Source organism: Cetorhinus maximus, chromosome 7, assembly GCF_964194155.1.
Source record: "Cetorhinus maximus chromosome 7, sCetMax3.hap1.1, whole genome shotgun sequence".
NCBI lineage: Eukaryota > Metazoa > Chordata > Chondrichthyes > Lamniformes > Cetorhinidae > Cetorhinus > Cetorhinus maximus.
In genome coordinates this window covers 97,083,043-97,106,175 of record NC_135885.1, presented here as the reverse complement: position 1 = coordinate 97,106,175, position 23,133 = coordinate 97,083,043, and the positions used below count along the sequence as shown (strand labels likewise).

The window sequence follows — 23,133 nt, the reverse complement described above, 5'->3', positions numbered from 1 at the left end:
AGCCTATTTCGATCCCTTCCCTTCACCCCACCCCACCCCCACTAGGGCTTTCTGTACCTTGCTTGTCCTGCTTTCTACCCTTAATTAGCACATTCCTTAGACAATATCACCACCTTCAACACCTCTTTGTCCTTTTGGCTATCTCCACCTATCACTGGCCCTCTATCCAGCTCTACCTGCCCCCCCCCCCACCCCCCAAACCAGCTTATATTTCACCTCTTTTCTATTTTTACTTAGTTCTGTTGAAGAGTCATACAGACTAGAAACGTTAACTGTGTTCCTCTCCGCAGATGCTGCCAGATCTGTTGACTTTTTCCAGGTATTTTTATTTTTGTTTTGAGTTCAACAGTTTCAGTTCAAAACCTCCTCTCTTTTTATTGGATGACAGCTGTCAGTAATGGTTCTGCTGTCAGATTTCAATTGACTCCTCCCATTTACTTTATATTAACAGATTACAAAAACCTTGGCAACTGAGGACTTTAAATGTGTTGCATGGTGTTAATTATTTAGCAGTTGTACAACTATGTTTAAGTTTCCTCATAGCATTGGTTTGCTTCATTGTGCACTCTCTACTAACCTGTCACTTGTAATAAACGGATTGCAGTGTACTTGTGCATTACTTCTGGGCTAGCACTGGTCAACTTCCTTTATCAGGAAGATTGTAACATGTTTATCCTAGTTGTGAGGGGCAACACAGGCTTGTCGAAAAAGCATTGCAGTGTGTCTTTGCTAAATCCTGCAGCTGATTTGAGTGTTATTTCGAGAGAGATGCGAGTGTATACTGTAGTACAAAGAGAGGGGTTTGAAACCCTCTAATAGAAGCGGCGAGTGAAATTACCAGTGTGAAGACTCTTATGATTACTATATAGTACGTTCAAGTGAATTAATGAAGGTCCGCTAGTTTAACTTTGAAGGTATTTTAACTTTTACCAACATTGGTTTTGTCAGATCTTAGTTTACTGCTTCAGCAATCAATCACGTCTGTGGTCAGTGTAAACCTTTAAGGGTTGATGAACTCAAAACGGTTGTTGACATTCGGTATATTTAACAATCCCGGTACTAGCCGTTAAAGGAAAAATCACATTGGAGTTAATTTTCTTTTGTCTGATTCCCTGGATTAATCACCTCACCTTGGTTCAGCCACAATTAGCACCTGTGACTTCAGTACTTCCTCCAAGTATCATAGAACTGAACGTCCTCTCTAGATTTCGAATAGAAGAACAACTCTTGTCTTTTTTCCTGCAGAAACCCCTCCATCACCCTCTCCTTTTTAAGATCCTCAAAATCTGCCATGTTGACTAAGCTTTTTGTCACTTCTTCTAATACCTGCTTCTTTGACTCGGTCTCCATTTTCCCTTGCATCTCTCTGAAATGTCTTGAGATTTCTTTTTCTACATTAAAGGCGTTATATAAATGCAAGTTGATCCTATAAAACCCCTCACTAGCGTGTTTCATCAAACCAATTACATCTTAAAAATGCTGGTGAGTAGGTCACCCTTCCTGTTCTCTAATTGTCCAGTTCAGTTATTGACCCTCTTCCATCTAAGTTTTCACATAAATTGTGGTACACCTTTTCTCTGAGAATCTATCAGAATAATATTTTCCACAAAATGAATCTTCAACAAAGATGTTTTAAACACCTGTCAGCGATTCAGTACTCTGACTTGTTTATTTTATGGTGGAACTCTTCCATCCCTTTGTATTCTAAGACCCTAGCAGGAAAAGAAGCATCTCTTGACTATTGCCTTCAGCAGAAGTCGTACCAAAGTCGGCAAGGGTTCTGTGCCCACAAGTAAATAGAATTGTTTTCAGAATTGAGCTCTTGAATCAAGCAACAGCAAAATGGTCGCTGCTCCAACGCTTGCTGCAATAACAGTTTAACTCTCTTATCATGTTGGGGTGTCGAGGAGTTTTTGTGGGAGCGGGAGGATGGTGACAAGGGAAGAGAAGTACGCATTTGCGTTGCATTGATAAATCTAGTGTGGGTTCCTAGTTTGCTCTTTTGATGGTTGCACCATCAGTTGTTTACTATTTGTGAGTGATCTGTTAGATTTGTAGGAAATGTAAAATGCAAGTGGGTTTCTTTTAACTGCTGATTACCTCAAGAACCTTTTTTTAAAAAAAAATGAAGTGAATATTGAGGTCTCATGGTTGTTAGATAATCATGGATTACTTTTGTCCTCATACTTTTTCACTACATGATTGTGATTCCTTGTTGTTCAACCAACTGTCTTATTCACCTTTTATTGCAATGTTTACTCTGTCCAAACCAGAAATGCTGGAAAGTCCCATACCCAAATATATGTCACTGTTGATTTCTAGTTTCTAGTCTGATTACGACACTGGATTGTCCCAATATATTAATTGCTTTCTCCTATTTAGACAATTAATAGCACAAATTTAGGTATAATTTATAAACTGGAAGGAGTGGTGCAAAGTGGACTCCTAGAATGTTCAGCTGATACTCTTGACCACGCTGCCAAATAGAAATAATCATTGGGTAATGCAAATTGTTGTTGTGTTTCAGGATGTATTTATGTAGTGACCTTTAATGTAACAGAGCATCCTGAGGTGCTTCACAGAAACATTGTCAGACAAGGAGATATTAGGGCAGGTTGCCAAAAGCTTGGTCAAAGAGATGGTTTCAAGGAGTTGTTAAAAGAGGAAGTTGAGGGAGAGAGGTGGGGAGGTTTAGAGAGGAAATTCCAGAGATTGGGGCTCAGCAGCTGAAGGCGCAGTTGTCAATGGTAGAGTGATTAAAATCAGGGATGTGCAAGAGGTCAGTTTTGGAGGAAAGCTGAGATCTCAGGGCTTTAGGGCTGGTGGAGTTTAGAGTTAAGGAGGTGAGAGACTATCCAAGTAGACAAATTGACTTGAAATAAATATACGTTTTCATTCCGGTTGGTAAGTTGTTAATTTACGGATACAAGCTTTATTTTTTTCCCGACACATTCATTGGTTATTTTTGGCAGGCCTCTTCAAATCATTTCACGGACCCCCAAGGCACAGACCCCTGGTTGAGAGCCCCTGCTCTGGAATCCCTCATGGATCTATTGTTGGCCCTCTCCATTCCTCATTGCATCATACAGAAGTTGGCCCTGTCACTTCATATTTAGACTGGCATCATCCAGCTTTCCCCCCCCCTCCACTGCCTCTGCATTGTCAGCCTGATTGTCCAACATCCAGTTTTACATCAGCTGCTTTTTCCTCCAGTTAAACATAGGGAAGATGAAAACCACTGTCTTCAGCCTCTCATCCCTTCACAAACTCCTTAACCTAAGCACCAATTCCATCCCCTCCCCAGATGTTGCCTCAGTTTGAACTAGATTGTTTGCAACCTTGCTATCCTATTTCACCTTGAGTTAAGCTTGTTACCTCATATATATCCGCTGCATCACCTGTCTCCCCACCCACCTTCCTTACCCCTGCTGCTTATCTGCTGTTGGTACCCCCACCTATGTCTTTATCACTTATAAATCTGACTTTTCCAATGCTCTTCTGACCGGCTTCCCCTAATCCACCCTCTGTAAATTTTAGATCCTTATTCCCCTGAAGAGAAAGGAACGGCTTCCAAAACTAGCACCCTGCCGACACACACACACACACACACACACACACACCCCCACCCCCACCCCCTTCCCACTTGGGACTGAAGAAACTGAGACTTAAATGAACATGAATAGGAGGCTCATGATAAATGTCAGGTTAACAATCTGCTGCAAAATTGTGTGTATGACCACTACTGTAAACCTTTGTGTGATATTGAACTTACTACTACATCATCTTGTTCATCCTTCAAGGCAAAGATCACCATGTTCATCAACTGTGGTGTTTGTTGGGGTTCTGGCGGAAGCATAGGTGACTGCTAAGGTCAATCTGTGCCTAGGAGGTTCTGCTACAAAAAGGACAGGATACTGCAGATGATTTGAACTTCGGACGAGTTACTGGCTTGGGACTTCCTCTGCTTGCGTTTTCTCTCTACCTCTGATGTGTGCTTGCTTTTGAAGGATACTGCAGCGTTTTTTATTTGGCTGCGCCAGGTGCAATGAACCTGGGCGAGTTTCTCCAGGACTGGAAGTCGATATTAAAACTCTCTTAAGTGAAGCCCTCAGCACGTCCTTCTAGTGCTTCCTTTGATCCCCATGAGAGTGCACCCCAGACTCCAGCTTTCCGTGAGCAAGTGTCAGGCATTCTAGCTACATGACCAACCAAACCCAACAGTGACTGTCTCAGTGTGGTGTGGATGCTGGCATGCCAGCTCGGGTGAGCACCTCTTTTATCTTGCCCTCAGATCTTCAGAAACTTCCATAGGCAGCTCAAGTGAAAGTGGTTGAGCTTCTTGGCATGACACTGGTACACAGTCCGAGTTTCACATGTGTAGAGCAGGATGGGCATGACTATTGCTCTATAGTCTTTCAGTCTGCTTTTTGCTGGATAATGAGCAGCTGTTTAGATGCACATTCATGTTCTGCATGTAAAGTTGAGAAAAATATTTTAGCTGTCATTACAAACCAATGCCAGTTTAATCATTTTTTTGCACTCTGCTGGCTGTTTGTTGTCTCTCATGTACACCTGATTAAAAACAGACATGGCTGTTGATACCAGCATCTAAAGTAACTAGTGTTGTTAAACCATGCCTCTGCTAAGTTGAAATGGCTCCTGGTTTATTCTAAAATAGGAAGTAGAGATGGAAAATTACATTCTCCTGTTATCTGGGTCGAGGCACAGAGAAACAACGCAACTAACGGAATAGATTAGGATGTTTCTTCCTCCATCTCCTTCATTGTTTCCCTGTTGACTGTTGATCCGATATGAATCATTACACCTGTTTTCTGCTTTACTGACTGGTTGTCCATCAATACCATAGGATTGAACATCTGAAGAACAAAGTTCACGTACGGATCATTTTTGGTACTTGTACTGCATACACGTGTGCTATTTCTGTGCTAGCATTAACCCTTTTAATAGCATATACAGGAACACTCATATCCTTAAGTAGTTGTATGTGAGCCTTACTCAGAAGTTGAGTGCTCATACATACACTTTTTCCTCTGATTTAGTAGAACACTATGGTTACTCACCACTTTGAGTTCAATTCAGCACATTCACAGAGAAGGAATCATGACAGCTAGAGAAAAATAGAGCCTTTACTGGAACATTTTCAAAAGCTGATCACATGGATTGCTTCTGATGAATATAACCAAATGCATTTGTATGACCTTTTTTTGTACCAATAGAAACAACAAACTTAGACTGCACCCATGATTGAGGAGTCTGCCAACTGACACTTAATAGAGCTGGCTTAGATTTCTAACTTCATGACTCACCAAAAATGTAAACAGTTGTCAAAGTCATTTTAGGTCATGAATGTAGCAGGAAGCATTGATGGGGATTTGCTCTCTGGTTCAGTTTGATGCAACACGGCCCTGACTCTCTCTCTCAAAGCCAGACCTGGTAGGATCACACTTACAAGATTAATATGTTGTAAAACCTCACTGAGCTACCGTGGCATGTATCGAGGCTAGCCTTTTGAGGATTAGTTTTACTTTCAGGAGTTAAGTGCCGTTATTGAGTGGCAAGTGAGATCCTCAACAATTAACTACATTTCATAAGTGATGAGGTATAGTGCTTTGTGGCAGGCCTATTTTAAATTAAGTTCGTAATATTCCCAGTGAGGAAAAGTACTTGCACTTGAGGAATATACTTTCATGTTTTACTGTACTCCTAGCATTTGATTCCTTGCATCAGATTTCCCCCATACTCACTACTACACCCTAATGTTAAATAGATTTCATGGAGAGTGAATGTTCTGAGCCTTGCCTCTCAGCATGGCACCTCACTTGGTGAGAGCACAGATCGTCGAGAACTTGATACAGAGGTCAACAGATCTGATGCTCATTGTATTTGATTTTCCAGTTATGTAATATGAACGATTAACTGGAAAATCAAGACAACCAATGCTCCAGTCGGCTCACTCGTCATGGGGGATTCTATGCCAGAAGCAAAATTTGGAAATTTTATCCTCAGCAGGTTTGCTGGCAGTTGAAGGGAGCAAAAGTATGAAAATGTATTGTCCCCACTATTCTCTTCTACCTAAATTCTATTGGCAGCAGTGGGAAAACTTTTGAATATTATCAAGTTGCATTGCATATATGTGAATCTGACAGCTGTAGTTTCCAATTGATGATGTTTATTATTGGATAACAAATCAGCAAGGAGCAGATGTAACAACAGAGGTGTCACAAAATTGACTCAGATGATGAATGCTGGGAGCACAAAAAACCTGGAGATATTGTACTGGATTTTTGGTAGGCAAGTCACAGGCTTTGTATATTCTAATAAAGGGCAATTATTGTTCTAGTTGCACACTATATGCATTCAAGTCCTATTAATTCAAAATTGTCTAATTCAAGTTGTTGGACAATTTAAAACAAACTCGCCATGAGAAATGACTGAATTAACTGAAGTGAACTGCTTTCTCTGCTCATGGAATTCAATGAGCATCAATGTCACATGCTCAGCAGGATAATAGTGGAGAGGGAGACCCCAACCTCCAAAATTAATGAAGGCTAACCAATGGCTTCAAAAAAAGCTTAATCAGTTATAACATGGTTGACAACTGCAATGCAACCTTAAGAATTAACCCCAGGCCGTGTCAAAAGAAAATGCAAGTGATTTCCCCATTTTTTGCTAACTATTAGTCGGTAATATATAGTGAAATAACATAAGTACAGCAATAGGAATAGGCCATTTTACCCCTTGCCATTGCTCCACCTTTCAGTTATATTGGGCTGATCTGTACGTCAATTCCATTTACCTGCCTTAACTCCCTTCGAAACTCCCAACAAAACTCTATTGGCTTGAGTCATGTGGATGCTGGAAATCTAAAATAAAAACATAAAATTCTGGAAAAACTTAGCAGGTCTGGCAGCATCTATGGAGAGAGAAACAGTGTTAAAGTTTTGAGTCCATATGTCTCCTCTTCAGAGCTGAAGAGAGGTAGAAATGTAATGGATTTTATACTGTTGAAGAGAGGGTGTGGAGCAAAATAGAAGGTCAGAGAAGGGTGGGAGCTAAGGAGCGATTTGACAGTTGTCATGGACATGAGGCAAAGGGAGGAGTAAGGATATTGTTAAAAACTAAGGGTGGAATTATCCCAGATTTGCACAAAGTGCAGTAATGGGCAGGAAAAAGGACGTTTTACCGCTGGCCACAGTGGCAACTTTTCGTGCCATATCACCTGGTGCATCCTGCCTCGTAAATTATGTATTCCCGGGAAACACGCTGGGTTGCTGGGTGGCTTCTGATTCACCCGCCCCGCCGTCACCTCCAGCCTTCAGTAAACCAGGCACCATATTTAAAGGCTGTCCCTGCGCAGAGCTAGCACACAAGGATTAGGGAACTGCTGGGAACCGATGGCTGCCAAAGGGAGGAAACATGCTGCCCCCAAATTTAGCGAGCGGCTACTGGACGCAGTGGAAGCCTGCTGTGAAGTCGTCTACTCCTGCTCTGGGTGAAGACCATCAAGCAAGGTCACCAATCCAGCATGGGAGGCGCTGGCAGCGGTGGTCAGCGCCAATGCCCTGCAAAAGAGGACAGCCATCCAGTGCCGAAACAGGATGAATGATCTCTGTTCAGCTAAGGTAAGTCACTCTTCTCATTACTCTCTACTTGCACACTCACAAGCCCATCACACATCCACGGGGATCTCACTCACTGCCAGTTCAAGGGACATCACCATTCACACTCTCTCGCACACCTTCATCTGCCCTGCAGATCGTGTCCTCATCCCATCCATGGCACCATTTATCACCCACACACATGCCAGGCATCCTTCTTATCTTGCCTGGCAGGTGTTCTGTTTACAGTTTCTCCATCTGTCTTCATGCAGGACAAGCTGGCACACAAAAACGAGAGGTCACAGGCTGGTGGAGGAATACCTGGCATCAAGGTCCTCGTAGATTTTTTGAAAATAGAGTCATCCAGCTGGCCGGTGAAGATCTGGACCGTTCCTGTGCTGACGGTGAGGTCGGCGGTGCTCAGCCAAGTGAGGATCCAACAGTGCAACATCCATCAGACAACCATGCTGTGAGTGATGTGCCCTGTTACTCAGATCCCTGCCATGCACTATAATTGTCTCTCCTTGCTTTCGCTGGCACATCTGTGAAGCAGCCACTGGGGTCCACGAGCCAGGTCCTCGACTCAAGCCCCAACGACACCTCGGAAGAAGAATATGATGACACCCTCATTGAAGCCCCGTCACAGCGCCCGCCCAAACCCTCCACCAGTGCAGAGACGCACAGCTTGGTGGGACCTAGCTGTAGAATAGCCTCCGGATCGCAATCTGGTGAGCACATCGCACTGTCTGATCCATAGCAGGTGGCAGGGACTTCCCAGGTTTCCAACACTCTGCTGGAAATCTGCTGAGTCCGAGTCAGATAACGAGCCTCTGGTCTCAGTCTAACCTCAGTTACTTGAGCTGTAAAGGCAAGTTCGGGATCATCAGGAAGGGATGTCCGCTGCACTCCTCAGATTGCAAGGCTCAATGGAGGAGTCCGTCCGCCTTTAATCTGAGGTGATAGCGCTGGCATGCCAACATACCGAGGTCAACACTGGTAGGATGGCGGTTGCCATGGAGACCTTGGTCCGCAACATCAGTCCTGCATTGCTGTACAGGCTGAACTCCATTATTGATGCCACAGTTGGCCTCCAACACTGTCAATGCGAGAGAGATGCGGGGCAGCTCGATCTCACTCCAGCTTCACCTTCTCAAGAAGTCAGTCAGGGGCCCTCTGGCACCCATAGGAAGGAGGATCAGCAGGTGGACGTGTCGGCGCTATCCACGCAGGTGAGTCTTGGGCATGTCCGGCCAATCCGAACTCCCTCTTCCTGTGACCCCAGCATCTCCAGCTGCACAAGTTGAGGAAGGTGCGATTGTCAAAAAGCAGGCCAGGGCCTTCCAGAGGATGCCTGTCAAGGTCATCACAGACAGGGCGTAGCAGTCAGCAGGCTGCCTCCACCTCCGCTGTGGATGCCAGGGGAGCACCAAGATGTAGTGGCAGGGTTAGTAAGGTTAAGAAAACGCGTGGGCATGGGCGCTAATCACTTGTGCATAATTTTGACTATTGTAAATAAACTGCCAACAATGTCACCTTGTCTAGGGCTTCTTGTTTTGAAGAGCAGTGTCAATCTGGCAACCTGCAACTTGGGCCGGAGAAACAGAGTTCCATCATTTGCTCTGCACTTTCAGCACCTTTTGAGGCGCAGTTGCCCCTCGCCCCGCCATCTCCTCAGCGTCTGTGTCCGGTGACAGTGCGGTCATGAAGGGTTCAGCTCACAAAGAATGCCTTAGGATCAGGAGAAGTTAAATTTTCCCCAAATCATCTCCAGATCATTATCCCTTTCACAGAGTGCAAGCGATCTGCCACCAGCCAGACAGGAGTCAGACATTCACATAAGCTAGGTGAGGATCTATGGAGTGCCCCCGCTGCCTGTAGTTGTCATCCTCCTGGAGTGTAGGGACTATGGGCATCTGCTGCATCTCCATGACAGGAGCCTTATCACAGAGCGTATGTACTCTGCCATCAGCCAGACAGGAGTGAAATGTTCACAGGTGCAATGTGAGGATCTGTGGAGCGAGCGTGCCTGCCTCATCTGGACAACGTGATGGCCTCATCACTATCATCCTCGCCTTAGAGGACCTCCTCATCCTCATCCCAGTCGATGTTGTCCTCATTGGAGGAGACATGCAGCTCCTCTCCTGTTACAATGCTAGTTTGTAAAGCATGCAGCAGGCGACAATGATGCGTGACACCCTCTGTGGACTATATTGCAGGGCTCCACCAGACCAGTCCAGGCACTGGAACCTCATCTTCAATATCCCAATGGTTTGCTCCACCAAAGTGTGAGTTGCAGCATGAGCCTCTTTGTACCTTCTCTCTGCTGCAATCTGAGGCTGTTGCAGGGGCGTCATCAGCCCCGTCCTCTGGGAATAGGCCTCCCCCCCCGAGGAGCCAACCCTGCAGCCTCTGTGGACCCTGGAAGTCATCAGAGACATGAGACCTACTCAAAATGTAGGAGTTGTGGATACTGCAGGGAATCATGCGCAGACCTGCAGGATGTGTTTGTGGTGGTCGCAGACCAACTGAACATTCAGCGAGTGGAAGCCCTTGCAGTTGATGTAGTTGACTGCTTGCTGCCACTGAAATCTAAGCAGCACGTGAGTGCAATCGATGGCACCCTGCACCTGTGGAAAACCAGAGATCTGCGCAAATCCCGGTGCTCTTGCTGTCTGGTTTACCTGATCCTGGGCGAAATGCACAAAGTTGTGTGCCTTCATAAATATGGTGTCTGTGACCTCCTGGGTGCACTTGGGTGTGGAGGCTTGTGAGATCCTGCAGAGGTCACCTCTGTAGCCCTGGAAAGAGCCACTGGTGTAAATATTCAGCACAGTGGTCACTTTCGCGGTCATTTTCACGGCCACTGGCAGTGGATACCTTTCAGGTCCCCATGGCGCCAAATCCTGCAGCACATTGCATATGCAACTGACCAGTTCCCTGGACGTGCGCAGTCTTCATCGACCACTGGTTCCCTGTTATCTGTAGGAATGATGAGTGCCATCTGTAGACGCTGGGTCTAGCTAGGTGCTGACTTACGATGGCTCGCTGTGACTCTTCAACAGCATGCGCAGCAGCCCCAGCTGCCCTTCTTGAGGGTGCTGCTCCTCCCTCTGCCCGACCAGGTGCCTCCCAGTCTCTTCACCTTCGTCTCCGCTCCCTGTAAGCCATGAGGCATATGGCTAGGTCACCAGGCTCTATGCACTTGATGTTGTACTTCTGCAGGATGAAAGAGAAACGCATGGGTTAGCATGGGCATATTAAGAACCCCTCTTGGTTAAGTCTGAAGGCCGCTTATGGCATGTTGCAGAGTGCTGGCCACCACTTGAATTGCAAAACTTCAGCGCACTGCATGTCCAATACCCCACCACCTCCACCTGACCAATGGGCAGCAGCTTTGCCGCATGCTGTGCTCTCCACTCAGATGCAGGCATTCTCCTAACCTGCACTGCAAGGCTGCCCTGTTAGCTTTAAGGATGGGGGAGACTGATCCAAATCTGAATGATGACATTGCAAGGGGCTGTGAGTGCCTCCACCAGTGACTGCTGCATGGTCAGCTTTCGCAAGGAGATGTACAACGTGCCCAGACTTCCAATTTTTCTACAGTCCCTAAAGCGCTCATTAATTTGCAGTCTGTACCCAAGGGGTGAAAAGTTCAGGAGTATTGTGAAGCAGCCCATGTCCAAATGCAGGAAGACCTGAACAATATCCAAGCTTAGGCTGACAAGTTGCAAGTAACATTGCTTGACACTTGTGTGGCACGAATGACCATCTGCAACGAGAGAGAATCTAACCATCACCCCTTGATGTTCAATGGCATTACCATCACTGAATCCCCCACTATCAACATCCTTGGGGGTTACCATTGACCAGAAACTGAACTGAATTAGCCATATAAATACTGTGGCTACAAGAGCAGGTCAGATGCTAGGAATCGTGCGATGAGTAACTCAACTCCTGACTCCCCAAAGCCTGTCTGCCGTCTACAAGGCACAAATCAGGAGTATGATGGAATACTCCCCACTTGCCTGGATGAGTGCAACTCCCACAACACTCAAGAAGCTTGATACCATCCAGGACAAAGCAGCCCACTTAACTGGCACCCCATCCACAAACATTCACTCCCTCCAACACCAACGCACAGTAGCAGCAGTGTGTACCATCTACAAGACGCATTGCAGCAATTCACCAAGACTCCTTAGCACCTTCCAAACCCTGACAACTACCATCTAGAAGGACAAGGACAGCAGACACATGGGAATACCATCACCTGAAAGATCCCCTCCAAGTCATTTACCATCCTGACTTGGAAATATATCACTGTTCCTTCACTGTCGCTGGGTCAAAATCCTGGAACACACTCCCTAACAGCACTGTGGGTTTAGCTACACCACATGGACTGCAGTGGTTCAAGAAGGCAGCTCACCACCACCTTCTCAAGGGCAATTAGGGATGGGCAATAAATGCTGGCCCAGCCAGCGAAGCCCACATCCCGTGAATGAATTTTTTTTTTAAAAAAGCGGCACTTTCATGCCTCTACTTTGATTGAATGGGCAGATAAGCAAGAGGCCCGACTCCAATCAGGCAGCGCCTGAACTGCCTCAGCTGCAGAGGAATGTTCACTTAATACAAGGTTTCCCTAATGCGTGGCCACTTCCCTCCCAACGCCAATGTCACATTTATTCAGTCACTTTCCTAGCTTGTATCTCTTCTGTTTGCTGCTGTCTTTAGTCCACCCTGAATCTCTGTGGTCATTCTTATTGATATACTTACCATACTTCTGTTAAGATTCTGACCTTTCTACTTTGATTTTGCAGAAATTTTGCTTTCATTGTCCCAATTTATCCTGTCTTTTAAGTGTTTGACTTTTCCTTTTCTATCGCTTTGCATTTAGTGTTTCCATTTCCTGGCTTTTAGTTATTAATATGTATGCATATAATGTGTGTGTCACTGTACTAATGTCCCATATAATCCATACTAAATTGATGGCCCTGTTACTGAGCAGACGACCCTCTTCCTCTGCTTCCTGACATAAACAAAAAGTTCAAAACTCTGACAGGGCATCATGGGGACTGGGCAGCGTCTGGTTTGCTAGGCCGCCATCAGATTGGTGCTTTTTGAAGCATGTTCTCTTCTCAATGGATAATGAATATTTGAGTGTAGGAGAATTTTAACAACACTGAAACTTGTGCCTATCTTTGAGACGCTTGATGTGCAAGGTTACGTCAGAAGGTTTGGTGACCCCTACTAGAGTTGCTCATTTCTGGTTTACTCGTTCCTTTGTATTTTTTTCTCAAACTAACTCCCTGCTCATCCTTCGTTCACACGTGTTTTGTGTACGCATATGGGGCAGTATCTTCCTTCCTACTTATACTATTCCCTCGCCACACATGCTCTCCTTATGGTCTTATTCATGCTCGCACCTGTGCATTTCCTATTCTCGCTCTTCTCCATTCTTCTGCGTCCCTCTTGGCCCTGTCTTTTTCTTTCTGTCTCTTGTGTGCACGTATGTTGGGATGCGTTAGTTATGTGGCACAAGGCCAATTAGCTGTATTAACAAGTTGTAACTATTACAGTTATCCACAACAGCAACATACATTAACATAACACCGTTAATACTTAGTGAAAAATGGGATTTTAACTGTGGTTAAACAGTTAGTTTTGAAAGATGTGCTTAAGCTGGTTTGCAGCTTAGCTTTTGCTTTTGCACTTTCAGCAGTTCAATTTTATAAAGTTCATCTCCCAGGGCATATCAGGTAGTATGATCAACTTTTAGATGTTCTGTTTAAGTTGGCTTTGCTACAATAAATATCCGTCGAGTAATGGTAGGAGATGAGACAGAAGGCCAGGTCACTGAGTGAGGTTTCGAAGAGAGTTTTGAAAGTGTATAGTAAGATGGAGAGACTGACCAATCAAAGAGAGCTGAATGCATGGAGAGGGTGGACAGTAGGTTAGAGTCAGAAGAGCGCAAGTAGGCGTGGCTTGAGCAAGGAGCCGGGATGGGGTGAAGCCATGCTAGGATTTTATTTTCCATTTTTCAGGTCAAGAGAACCAGTGAATATTAGGCGGGATAGAATGAAAAACAAGACTTTAGGGTGTATGCAATGCAGTTTATGTAGGGTGGCTATGATTGTACAGTATTACTGTCAGACATCAATTTATACAAATTTTTGAATAATCCAGATTTCATTTGGACCAGATTTATTTTGCATAGGTCCTGACAGAATATAGCAATAGATCCTGGGCCACTGGATCAGATGCATACTTATCTGTTGAAGCTACCACCAGCTCTTAGATAAAACAGCAAATAAATAATCAGAATTGTTCAGTCTACCATTCACTTTGACAATTAAAAATATTCAAGTTGGTGTCTGTGAACACTAATTTAAAGGCAGTTTTTTTAAACTATATAGCACTAGAGCACTAAAAATCCATTTTCAAGTCACTGTGTAGTTATTGTGTCATGATTTTGTCATGCTGTGAAGTGTCTCCATAAATTCTTTGTTTCTAATGCTGCAGTGGAGGCTTCCTGTCAAAATGGAGATGAAACAATGGAGACTATTGAGGCTGCTGAGGCACTGCTCAATATGGATTCGCCTGGACCTGCCTTTGAAGAGAAGAGGATAAGTAAGTGCCAGTTCAAATCTCCTTATACATTGACAAAATTAGAAGATAATTAACAGTGTAATTATACAACAATATTACAACTTAGAATCAATGGCACAACAGATTTTGATGTGTTCTTGACTAGTTAACATCAGCTGTACTGTTTTATGACCTATTCTGTTCCTTTTCAGATCAGCAGTCTAGGGAGTTTATAGAAGTGACAGTTTTATAGTTCTGTTCCTTCTGAGAGTTTCCAACATTTTAGCTTCTCTGTTTCAGGTTGCTAAATTAGAGTTGTTTCTCTCACATGCCCCCTGCTGCCACCACCCACCTTCCTCAACCCACTTCCCACCTCAGGTCATTCACTTGGGAGCCTGGCAACTTGAAATGCAATAATTGAGGTTCCTTCACCAAGCTCCAATGTGTGGCACCTACAATTATTCTGACAGCTCTGATTTACAGACATGTCTTTCCGAAAATGGCTGAAGAGATTTGCTTTTTCAGGCCAAAGTTCCACAGCAGTAATAGTAGTAGAGTTGTGGCATCTGCCTTCTGACCTGCAGAGAACCTCCACCACTGCTCTGAACTTTTAAGCCAAAAACTCCTTCCTGCTACTACAGGGGCCATTTCAATGCACCAATGCATCAAGCTGACGCTTTGTTCATTAAAACAAGCATTTGGATTGTTTTCTGGATGAGCAAGCACTGGCAGAAGAGAAAGCACTGCAGTGCTTCCAGATGGTAGGTTTCCCAGAGATCAAGCAGATCTGGATAGACCCCATAGCAATATTCAGGCCTTTAGGGCTAACACCTTAATATTAGGGGCTGCACTGGTTCCATTTATCAATATTCAAATGATCAGTAGCCAGCCTCACATAATCATGAAATGGTAACAGTGCAGAAGGAGGCTGTTGGTTCTGTTGTGTCTATGGCATCTGTCTGAAAGAACTATTCAGCTAGTTCCACCCACCTGCCTTTTTCCCCATAGCTCTGTAAATTTCATCTCTTCAGATAATAATTTAATTCCCTTTTGAAAGCTATGATTGAATCTGCCTCCACCACACTTTTGGGCAGTGCATTCCAGATCCCAACCACTCAATGGGTAAAAAGGTTTTCCTTATGTCACCTCTGGCTCCTTAACCAATCACCTTAAATAGTTCTTGACCCTTCCTCCAATGGGAACAATCTATCTATGCTATCTAGACCCTTCGTGATTTTGAACACTTCTATCAAATCTCCCCTCAATCACCTCTTTACCAAGGAGAATAGCCCCAGTTTCTCCTATCTTTTTGCATGATACCAGGTCTAGTGTAGCTTGCTCTCTGTTTGGTGCCAGAAAGTGCTGTTTTAAGAGAATGTTTTCAGGATAGTTAATGAGCTACCTTTGCTCATCTGATTTTCCCAGTCTATATGCAGATTAAAATTCCCTATGATTATCAATAACTTTCTGACAAGCTCTCATTATTTCTCCTTTTATACGCCATCCTACTGTATGGTTACTGTTAGAAGGCCTGTACAACACTCCCACCAGTGACTTCTTGCCTTTATCGTTTCTCATCTCTACCCAAACTATTTTTGCATCCTGGTTTCCTAAAGTTAGGCCATCCCTCTCTAATGTGCTGATACCATCATTAATTAATAGAGCCAAGCCTCCACCTTTTCCTGGCTTCATGTCCTTCCTAAACGTCACATACTGTTCAATATTCAAGGCACAATCTATGTCATCTGCAGCCGTGTCTTTGTGATGGCCATCAGATCGTACTTATTTATTTCTATTTGAGCTATCAGTTCCTCTGTTTTATCTCAAGTACTACGTGCATTCAGAACACAGGTCCCAACATGGTTCAGGTGTAGACCGTCCCAATGGTATGGCCCTCACTTTCTCCAGTACTGGTGCCAATGCCCCATGAACTGGAACCTACTTCTCCCACATCAGTCTTTGAGCCATGTGTCATCTCTCTAATTTTATGTGCCCTATACCAATTTTCACGTGACTCAGGTAATAACCCAGAGATTCTGCTTTTTAATTTAGTGCCTAGCTCATACTGTCTATGCAGAACCTCTTTCCTAGTTCTACCTATGTTGTTGGTATCTACATGGACAACGACAACTGGATGATCCTCCTCCCACTGCAAGTTCATCTCCAGCCCTGAGCAGACATCCCGAACCCTGGCACCAGGCAGACAACACAGCTTTCCGGTTGTCGCACTCGGCTGCAGAGAACAGTGTCTATCTTACTGATATACTGTCCTCTAGTACCACTGCATTTCTTTTAACTCCCCCCACTTGAATGCCTTCCTGAACTATGATGCCATAGTCAGTTTCTATATCCATCCTGTAGCCCCCACTCTCATCCAAACAAACTGAGAGAACCTCAAACCTATTGGTCAGCCAAAGGCTGAGGCTCCTGCACTCCTGCCCTCTGGGTCACCTTACCTGCCTCACTTGCAGTCACACCCTCCTGTCCCTGACCACTGACCAAATCAGAAGACCCTATCCTAAGTGATGTGACCGCCTCCTGGTACAAAGCATCCAGGTAACTTCCCCCCTCCCTGATGTGTCACAGTGTCTGCAGCTCGGCCTCCAGCTCAGTGACTTTGAGCCGAAGTTCCTTGAGCTTACTGCAGACGTGTTTGCCCTGGATCATACGAGCATCGGGGAGCTCCCACATGCTGCAACCTTGACACATCACCTATCCTGCCATCCTTAATGTGGTTTAATTAATTATATTATTCACTTATTTATTGTCCTTTTTTATATATTTTATTAACTTTACCACCAGTTCGTATACTATTTTGAACCTTGGGACTGGAACAGACCTTAACCACTTACCAGATACTCACCAAGTAGCTAGCTCCTTTCCTTGTAGTAAAGTAAGACCCAATTCCTACAGGGTGAAAAAGGTAGAAAATGCAAAAGGAAAGGAACACCTCCTTTCACCAAACTCCAGGTATGCACTCAGTAACAAAGCTGCACTCCTTTGTCTTAGTTACACTAAAGAAGCATAAATTTATAGTAAACTGAACTGGAACTAGAGAAACCAGGTTCAACCAGTTAGCTAATTAACTACTTTTTCAGCAGTGTGTATTTGCCCTGCCTAAAGCTGGAAGAAAGAAAGAAACTTAGTTTAGCTCTTTTAATGCCGACCAAATAAACTAAATTAACAAAATGAGGGATAAAATAAAACGCAGCCCCTAAGTTAGGGTCACTGCAAAACCAAAGACAAAATTTAAAGGAAACTTACAACATCAAACCAAAATGTGATTAAGAGGGTCGATAAAGCACCCCAACCCCCGTGGTGCCCACCGGGCACGGAAGGCTTCGACGGTGCCGACAGACACCGCGTGAACTTAGTTTACTTGCACAGTACTTTCCAGTCACTGCTAATTACGGACTAGACTAGATTTTTCAAGAACAAGCTTAACACTTAAGAGCACTCTCTCTAATGCATTCACATCTTTCCTAAAATGTGGTGCCCAAAATTTGGCGTAATTGTCCAGTTGAAGCTGACTAATGTTTTATAAAGCTTCACCATTACTTCCTTGTTTTTATACTCTATGCCTCTATTTATAAAGCCAAGGTGTTTACACTTGGAGACAATGGCAGCAGCCTTTTGTGCTAACAGTAGATAAATTAGGTGCCTCCAAAGTCCCAGAAAAGTGTTGAGAGTGTCATGTAAAATAACTGTGCTTTAAACTGTCCATTTGGTTGCAAGATGAAAGAGAATTGGACTCTCACGGATAGGTAATCCACATTTCTCCCTGGACACGAGGCCCATGTGATTTGTATTGCCATGGAAATGGGCTTTGAAAGGAGATAGGTTTTTAAAATATCCCTGAAAACTCTCAGATACTGTTATTCTACCAGGGCCTGGGAGAAGGAGAGCAGCTGGAGGCTGAAAGTCTCTATGGTTCACCACACTTGAATGCAGGCAGAAGCTTGCCCCTAGATTAAGAAGTCTAAATTTGTGTGGAGTTAAAATGAAGCTGGGAGATATGCCCAGCTTGTGCAGGGGGAAGGATCTCCCATGATTCTCTCATCATGAAGGACAGTTCTAGGAGTTAGAAATTACCACACTGAGAAAGGGAGAAACAGAAGTAAACCCTCAAGAACTAGGAATCACTTTGGACTGATTTTGGGAAAATTGAATATCTACTTAAAGGACAGTAACGTTTTCCTGTGACGTGAGTTTTTCAGTTATGCTAAAAATATAAAAGGGGAAATTCCGTTCTGTGGTTTAAAGTATGTTACCTAGAAAGGTAGTGTTTAGTAAAGAGTGTTTTTAGTCTTTTGTTACAGTAAATGCCTTAAAACAAAATTTTGTGTCATTCTTTCAGCTATAAACTGGAAGTTTGAATTTCTTTTTAAAAGTTCACAGTCTCTATGGGAATCATAACATTGCCCCTCGCAATTCTAGGTGCACCTTCTTTTTCATCCTTGTTCTCATCCCCATGCAATGTTAGTTTAAACCCTCCCAATACCTGATTCCCAATTAGTCATAAGGTTTCTTGTGCTTTGAGGCAATCATTGGTTCTGGTTATTTGAAAGAAAGAAAACATTGAAGTGTGACTTCTTAGGAGACCTTTGGCTAATGGCAGGCACCCTTATAAGAGACGGGAGCTGAAAAGTAAGCCCTGTGCATCGACCTGGGTTAAAATTGAACAAGTATTGGCATCTTCTAAAAGCGCCTCAGCTGCAGAATGACTTGCGTGTTTTGAGCAATGCATTCTGTTTGTCATTTGAACTTTATGGCGGTTACTGAATTTACTGATTTTTTAAAAAAAAAATTTTTCTAGCTCGCGTGTTCATGCCATCAGCCAGTGCGATGGTCACGGCTCCCGTCACCCACATCTCTGTGCGGGCAGATGGAGTTCCTGAGGTGGTGGAGAACGCACAGGAGATTATATTGATGCAGGAAACTGCCCACCAGGATGATGGCAGTGAATCATTGGAGCAGACCAAAAAAAGGAAAGGTAAGCCTTTGGTGCAGAGCAATGAGGAGATCCCTTCGTTCGTGCATCTGATGTATTTTTCAAGTTGGTTAGATTGGCCAGTTAGTGGACATTTGACATACTAGGTTGCAGCACAATCATCTATTATGAGTGTGGAATGAGAAGCCCTTATTGAAGCTACTGTATTGAATTTTTCACTGTGACCAGCCCTGATGGCAACCATACTGCTGAGGTGTGATAGTCTGCTTATCTAAATTTAGGAAATTGAGTCAATTTTTGGTAGGAAGTGGGCCCATTGCAATTGTCCTCCATATGCTGAATTAGCAATCTTACCCGTACCACAGTAAGAGGATAGAGAATAGTCTGCCCATGAAGTTCTCACCCTTCTCCCAAGTTTCCTACTACAAAGTAGCATTTGGAGAGGCTCATGTCAACCACAGAAAACATGGTGTAGAAAAGGACAGGAAAGGGGTAAAATGCCATGGGAGTAGGGTCTTTCCCTTTTCCTGAATGAGGAAACCACTGGAAGCTATCCCTTCAAAAAATGGAACTGCTTTGGGATGACTCTTTGATGTCAGCATTTAAAGAATGTGTGTCCAGTCTGAGTTTCCCAAGCATTTACAGAGCTTCCAGAATTAGCAAACGACAAAGTGAAAGTTGCTTTCTAGCAATTGCACTGGAGTAGGTTTTCTTTCCCAGAGTAGACTCTAGGGCTGGCAAGGCCAATAAACTAGACAGGAGGCCCGATCCAATTTGAGAACCAAGCTGGAAATCAAGTTTTCTGGCCAGCCTCCAGTTCAGAAGAAGGTAAGTTCTTTGGCAGTGACAGCATAAAGACAATACGTCATCTTTAGTCTTTCCTTGTGACTGAATGTAAAAGATCCCATGACACTATGCTGGCAAATTATACCCCTAAACCAGCATGACTAAAACAGATAATCTGGTTATTATCTGATCATGAAACATGCTATCAGCTTGCACGCTATCGCAAGAAATTGCCAACAGTAATGGGGGAAAAACAATTTATATTGCATGAGAAGAGAGTGCTGATTGGTGGGGGTATGGCCATGGAGAATGCAGCATGGAACAGTTAACTGCCCAGTTTTGTTCAAATTCAAACCGAGCAGGTCAACTCTGATTGGCCAAGGCATTGCTCTGGGGACTGAACCGAGAATGACTGTTCCCTAAGCTTTTGTTTAGTTGGAAAAGGTGCAATGTGTGGACACGTTCCTTCTGCCTGCAAAGGACAGGGCCCTGTGTGTGAATATGTGTGGCTTCTAGCATGCATGAGTGAGTCACACTGCGAGCCTGACTATCTTAAATTGGTAAAAACAAAAACAAAAAACTGCGGATGCTGGAAATCCAAAATAAAAAATACCTGGAAAAACTCAGCAGGTCTGGCAGCATCGGCGGAGAAGAGTACAGTTGACGTTTCGAGTCCTCATGACCCTTCAACAGAACTAAGTAAAAATAGGAGAGGGGTGAAATATAAGCTGGTTTAAGGAAGTGGGGTGGGGGGTGGGGGGTGTGTGGTTGTTGGGACAAGCAAGCAGTGATAGGAGGAAATAACCAAAAGATATCACAGACAAAAGAACAAAGAGGTGTTGAAGGTGGTGATATTATCTAAAAGAATGTGCTAATTAAGAATGGATAGCAGGACAAGCAAGGTACAGATAGCTCCAGTGGGGGTGGGGTGAAATAAGACTAAAATCGCATAAAAGGAATAGATAAATGATCGGTGGAATACATCAAAAATAATGGAAATAGGTGGGAAAAGAAAAATCTATATAAATTATTGGAAAAAACAACAAGGAGGAGGGGGAAGAAACGGAAAGGGGGTGGGGAGGAGGAGGGAGTTTAAGATCTAAAATTGTTGAACTCAATATTCAGTCCGGAAGGCTGTAAAGCGCCTAGTCGGAAGATGAGGTGCTGTTCCTCCAGTTTGCGTTGAGCTTCACTGGAACAATGCAGCAAGCCAAGGACAGACATGTGGGCAAGAGAGCAGAGTGGAGTGTTAAAATGTCAAGCGACAGGGAGGTCTGGGTGATGCTTGCGGACAGACGAAGGTGTTCTGCAAAGCGGTCACCCAGTCTGCGTTTGGTCTCTCCAATGTAGAGGAAACTGCATTGGGAGCAACGAATGCAGTAGACTAAGTTGAAGGAAATGCAAGTGAAATGCTGCTTCACTTGAAAGGAGTGTTTGGGCCCTTGGACGGTGAGGAGAGAGGAAGTGAAGGGGCAGGTGTTGCATATCTTACGTTCGCATGGGGAGGTGCCGTAGGAGGGGGTTGAGGAGTAGGGGGTGATGGAGGAGTGGACCAGGGTGTCACGGAGGGCACGATCCCTACGGAATGCCGCCGGGGGGGGTGATGGGAAGATGTATTTGGTGGTGGCATCATGCTGGAGTTGGCGGAAATGGCGGAGGATGATCCTTTAAATTTGGAGGCTGGTGGGGTGATAAGTGAGGATAAGGGGGACCCTATCATGTTTCTGGGAGGGAGGAGAAGGCGTGAGGGCGAATGCGCGGGAGATGGGCTAGACACGGTTGAAGGCCCTGTCAACTACCGTGGGTGGAAAACCTCGGTTAAGGAAGAAGGAGGACATGTCAGAGGAGCTGTTTTTGAAGGTCGCATCATCAGAACAGATGTGACGGAGTTGAAGGAACTGAGAGAATGGGTTGGAGTCCTTACAGGAAGTGGGGTGTGAGGAGCTGTAGTCGAGGTAGATGTGGGAGTCGGAAGGCTGGTAATGGATATTGGTGGACAGTCTATCACCAGAAATTGAGACACAGAGGTCAAGGAAGGGAAGGGAAGTGTCAGAGATGGACCATGTGAAAACGATGGTGGGGTGGAGATCGGAAGCAAAATTAATAAATTTTTCCAGGTCCTGACGAGAGCATGAAGCAGCACCGAAGTAATCATCGATGTACCGGAGAAAGAGTTGTGGGAGGGGGCCGTAGTAGGACTGGAACAAGGAATGTTCCACATACCCCATAAAGAGACAGGCATAGCTGGGGCCTATGCGGGTACCCATAGCCACACCTTTTATTTGGAGGAAGTGAGAGGAGTTAAAGGAGAAATTGTTCAGTGTGAGAACAAGTTCAGCCAGACGGAGGAGAGTAGTGGTGGATGGGGATTGTTCGGGCCTCTGTTCGAGGAAGAAGCTGAGAGCCCTCAGACCATCCCGGTGGATGTGTAGAGGGATTGGATGTCCATGGTGAAGAGGAGGCGGTTGGGGCCAGGGAACTGGAAATTGTTGATGTGATGTAAGGTGTCAGAGGAATCATGGATGTAGGTGTGAAGGGACTGGACAAGGGGAGAGAGAAGAGAGTCAAGATAGCAAGAAATGAGTTCCGTGGGGCAGGAACAGGCTGACACGATCGGTCTGCCGGGACAGTCCAAGGGCCCAAGCACTCCTTTCAAGTGAAGCAGCATTTCACTTGCATTTCCTTCAACTTAGTCTACTGCATTCGTTGCTCCCAATGCGGTTTCCTCTACATTGGAGAGACCAAACGCAGACTGGGTGACCGCTTTGCAGAACACCTTCGTCTGTCCGCAAGCATCACCCAGACCTCCCTGTCGCTTGCCATTTTAACACTCCACCCTGCTCTCTTGTCCACATGTCTGTCCTTGGCCTGCTGCATTGTTCCAGTGAAGCTCAACGCAAACTGGAGGAACAGCACCTCATCTTCCGACTAGGCGTTTTACAGCCTTCCGGACTGAATATTGAGTTCAACAATTTTAGATCTTAAACTCCCTCCTCCTCCCCACCCCCTTTCCGTTTCTTCCCCCTCCTCCTTGTTTTTTCCAATAATTTATATAGATTTTTCTTTTCCTACCTATTTCCATTATTTTTAATGTATTCCACCGATCATTTATCTATACCTTTTATGCGATTTTAGTCTTATTTCACCCCACCCCCACTGGTGCTATCTGTACCTTGCTTGTCCTGCTATCCATTC

At 44.6% G+C, this 23,133-nt stretch overlaps 1 protein-coding gene across 8 annotated transcripts in view; it reads left to right on the top strand.

Moving 5' to 3' along the window:
• The window catches only part of LOC144682952 (ETS-related transcription factor Elf-1-like), a 168,438-nt gene that overhangs the window by 119,424 nt on the left and 25,881 nt on the right, over positions 1-23,133 (top strand). For all 8 annotated transcript variants that reach the window (XM_078545879.1, XM_078545880.1, XM_078545878.1 and 5 more), the window contains 2 exons: positions 14,136-14,243; positions 19,018-19,194. In XM_078545879.1, coding sequence (XP_078402005.1) covers positions 14,136-14,243; positions 19,018-19,194 — 285 coding nt within the window. The remainder of the gene's footprint in view (positions 1-14,135; positions 14,244-19,017; positions 19,195-23,133) is intronic.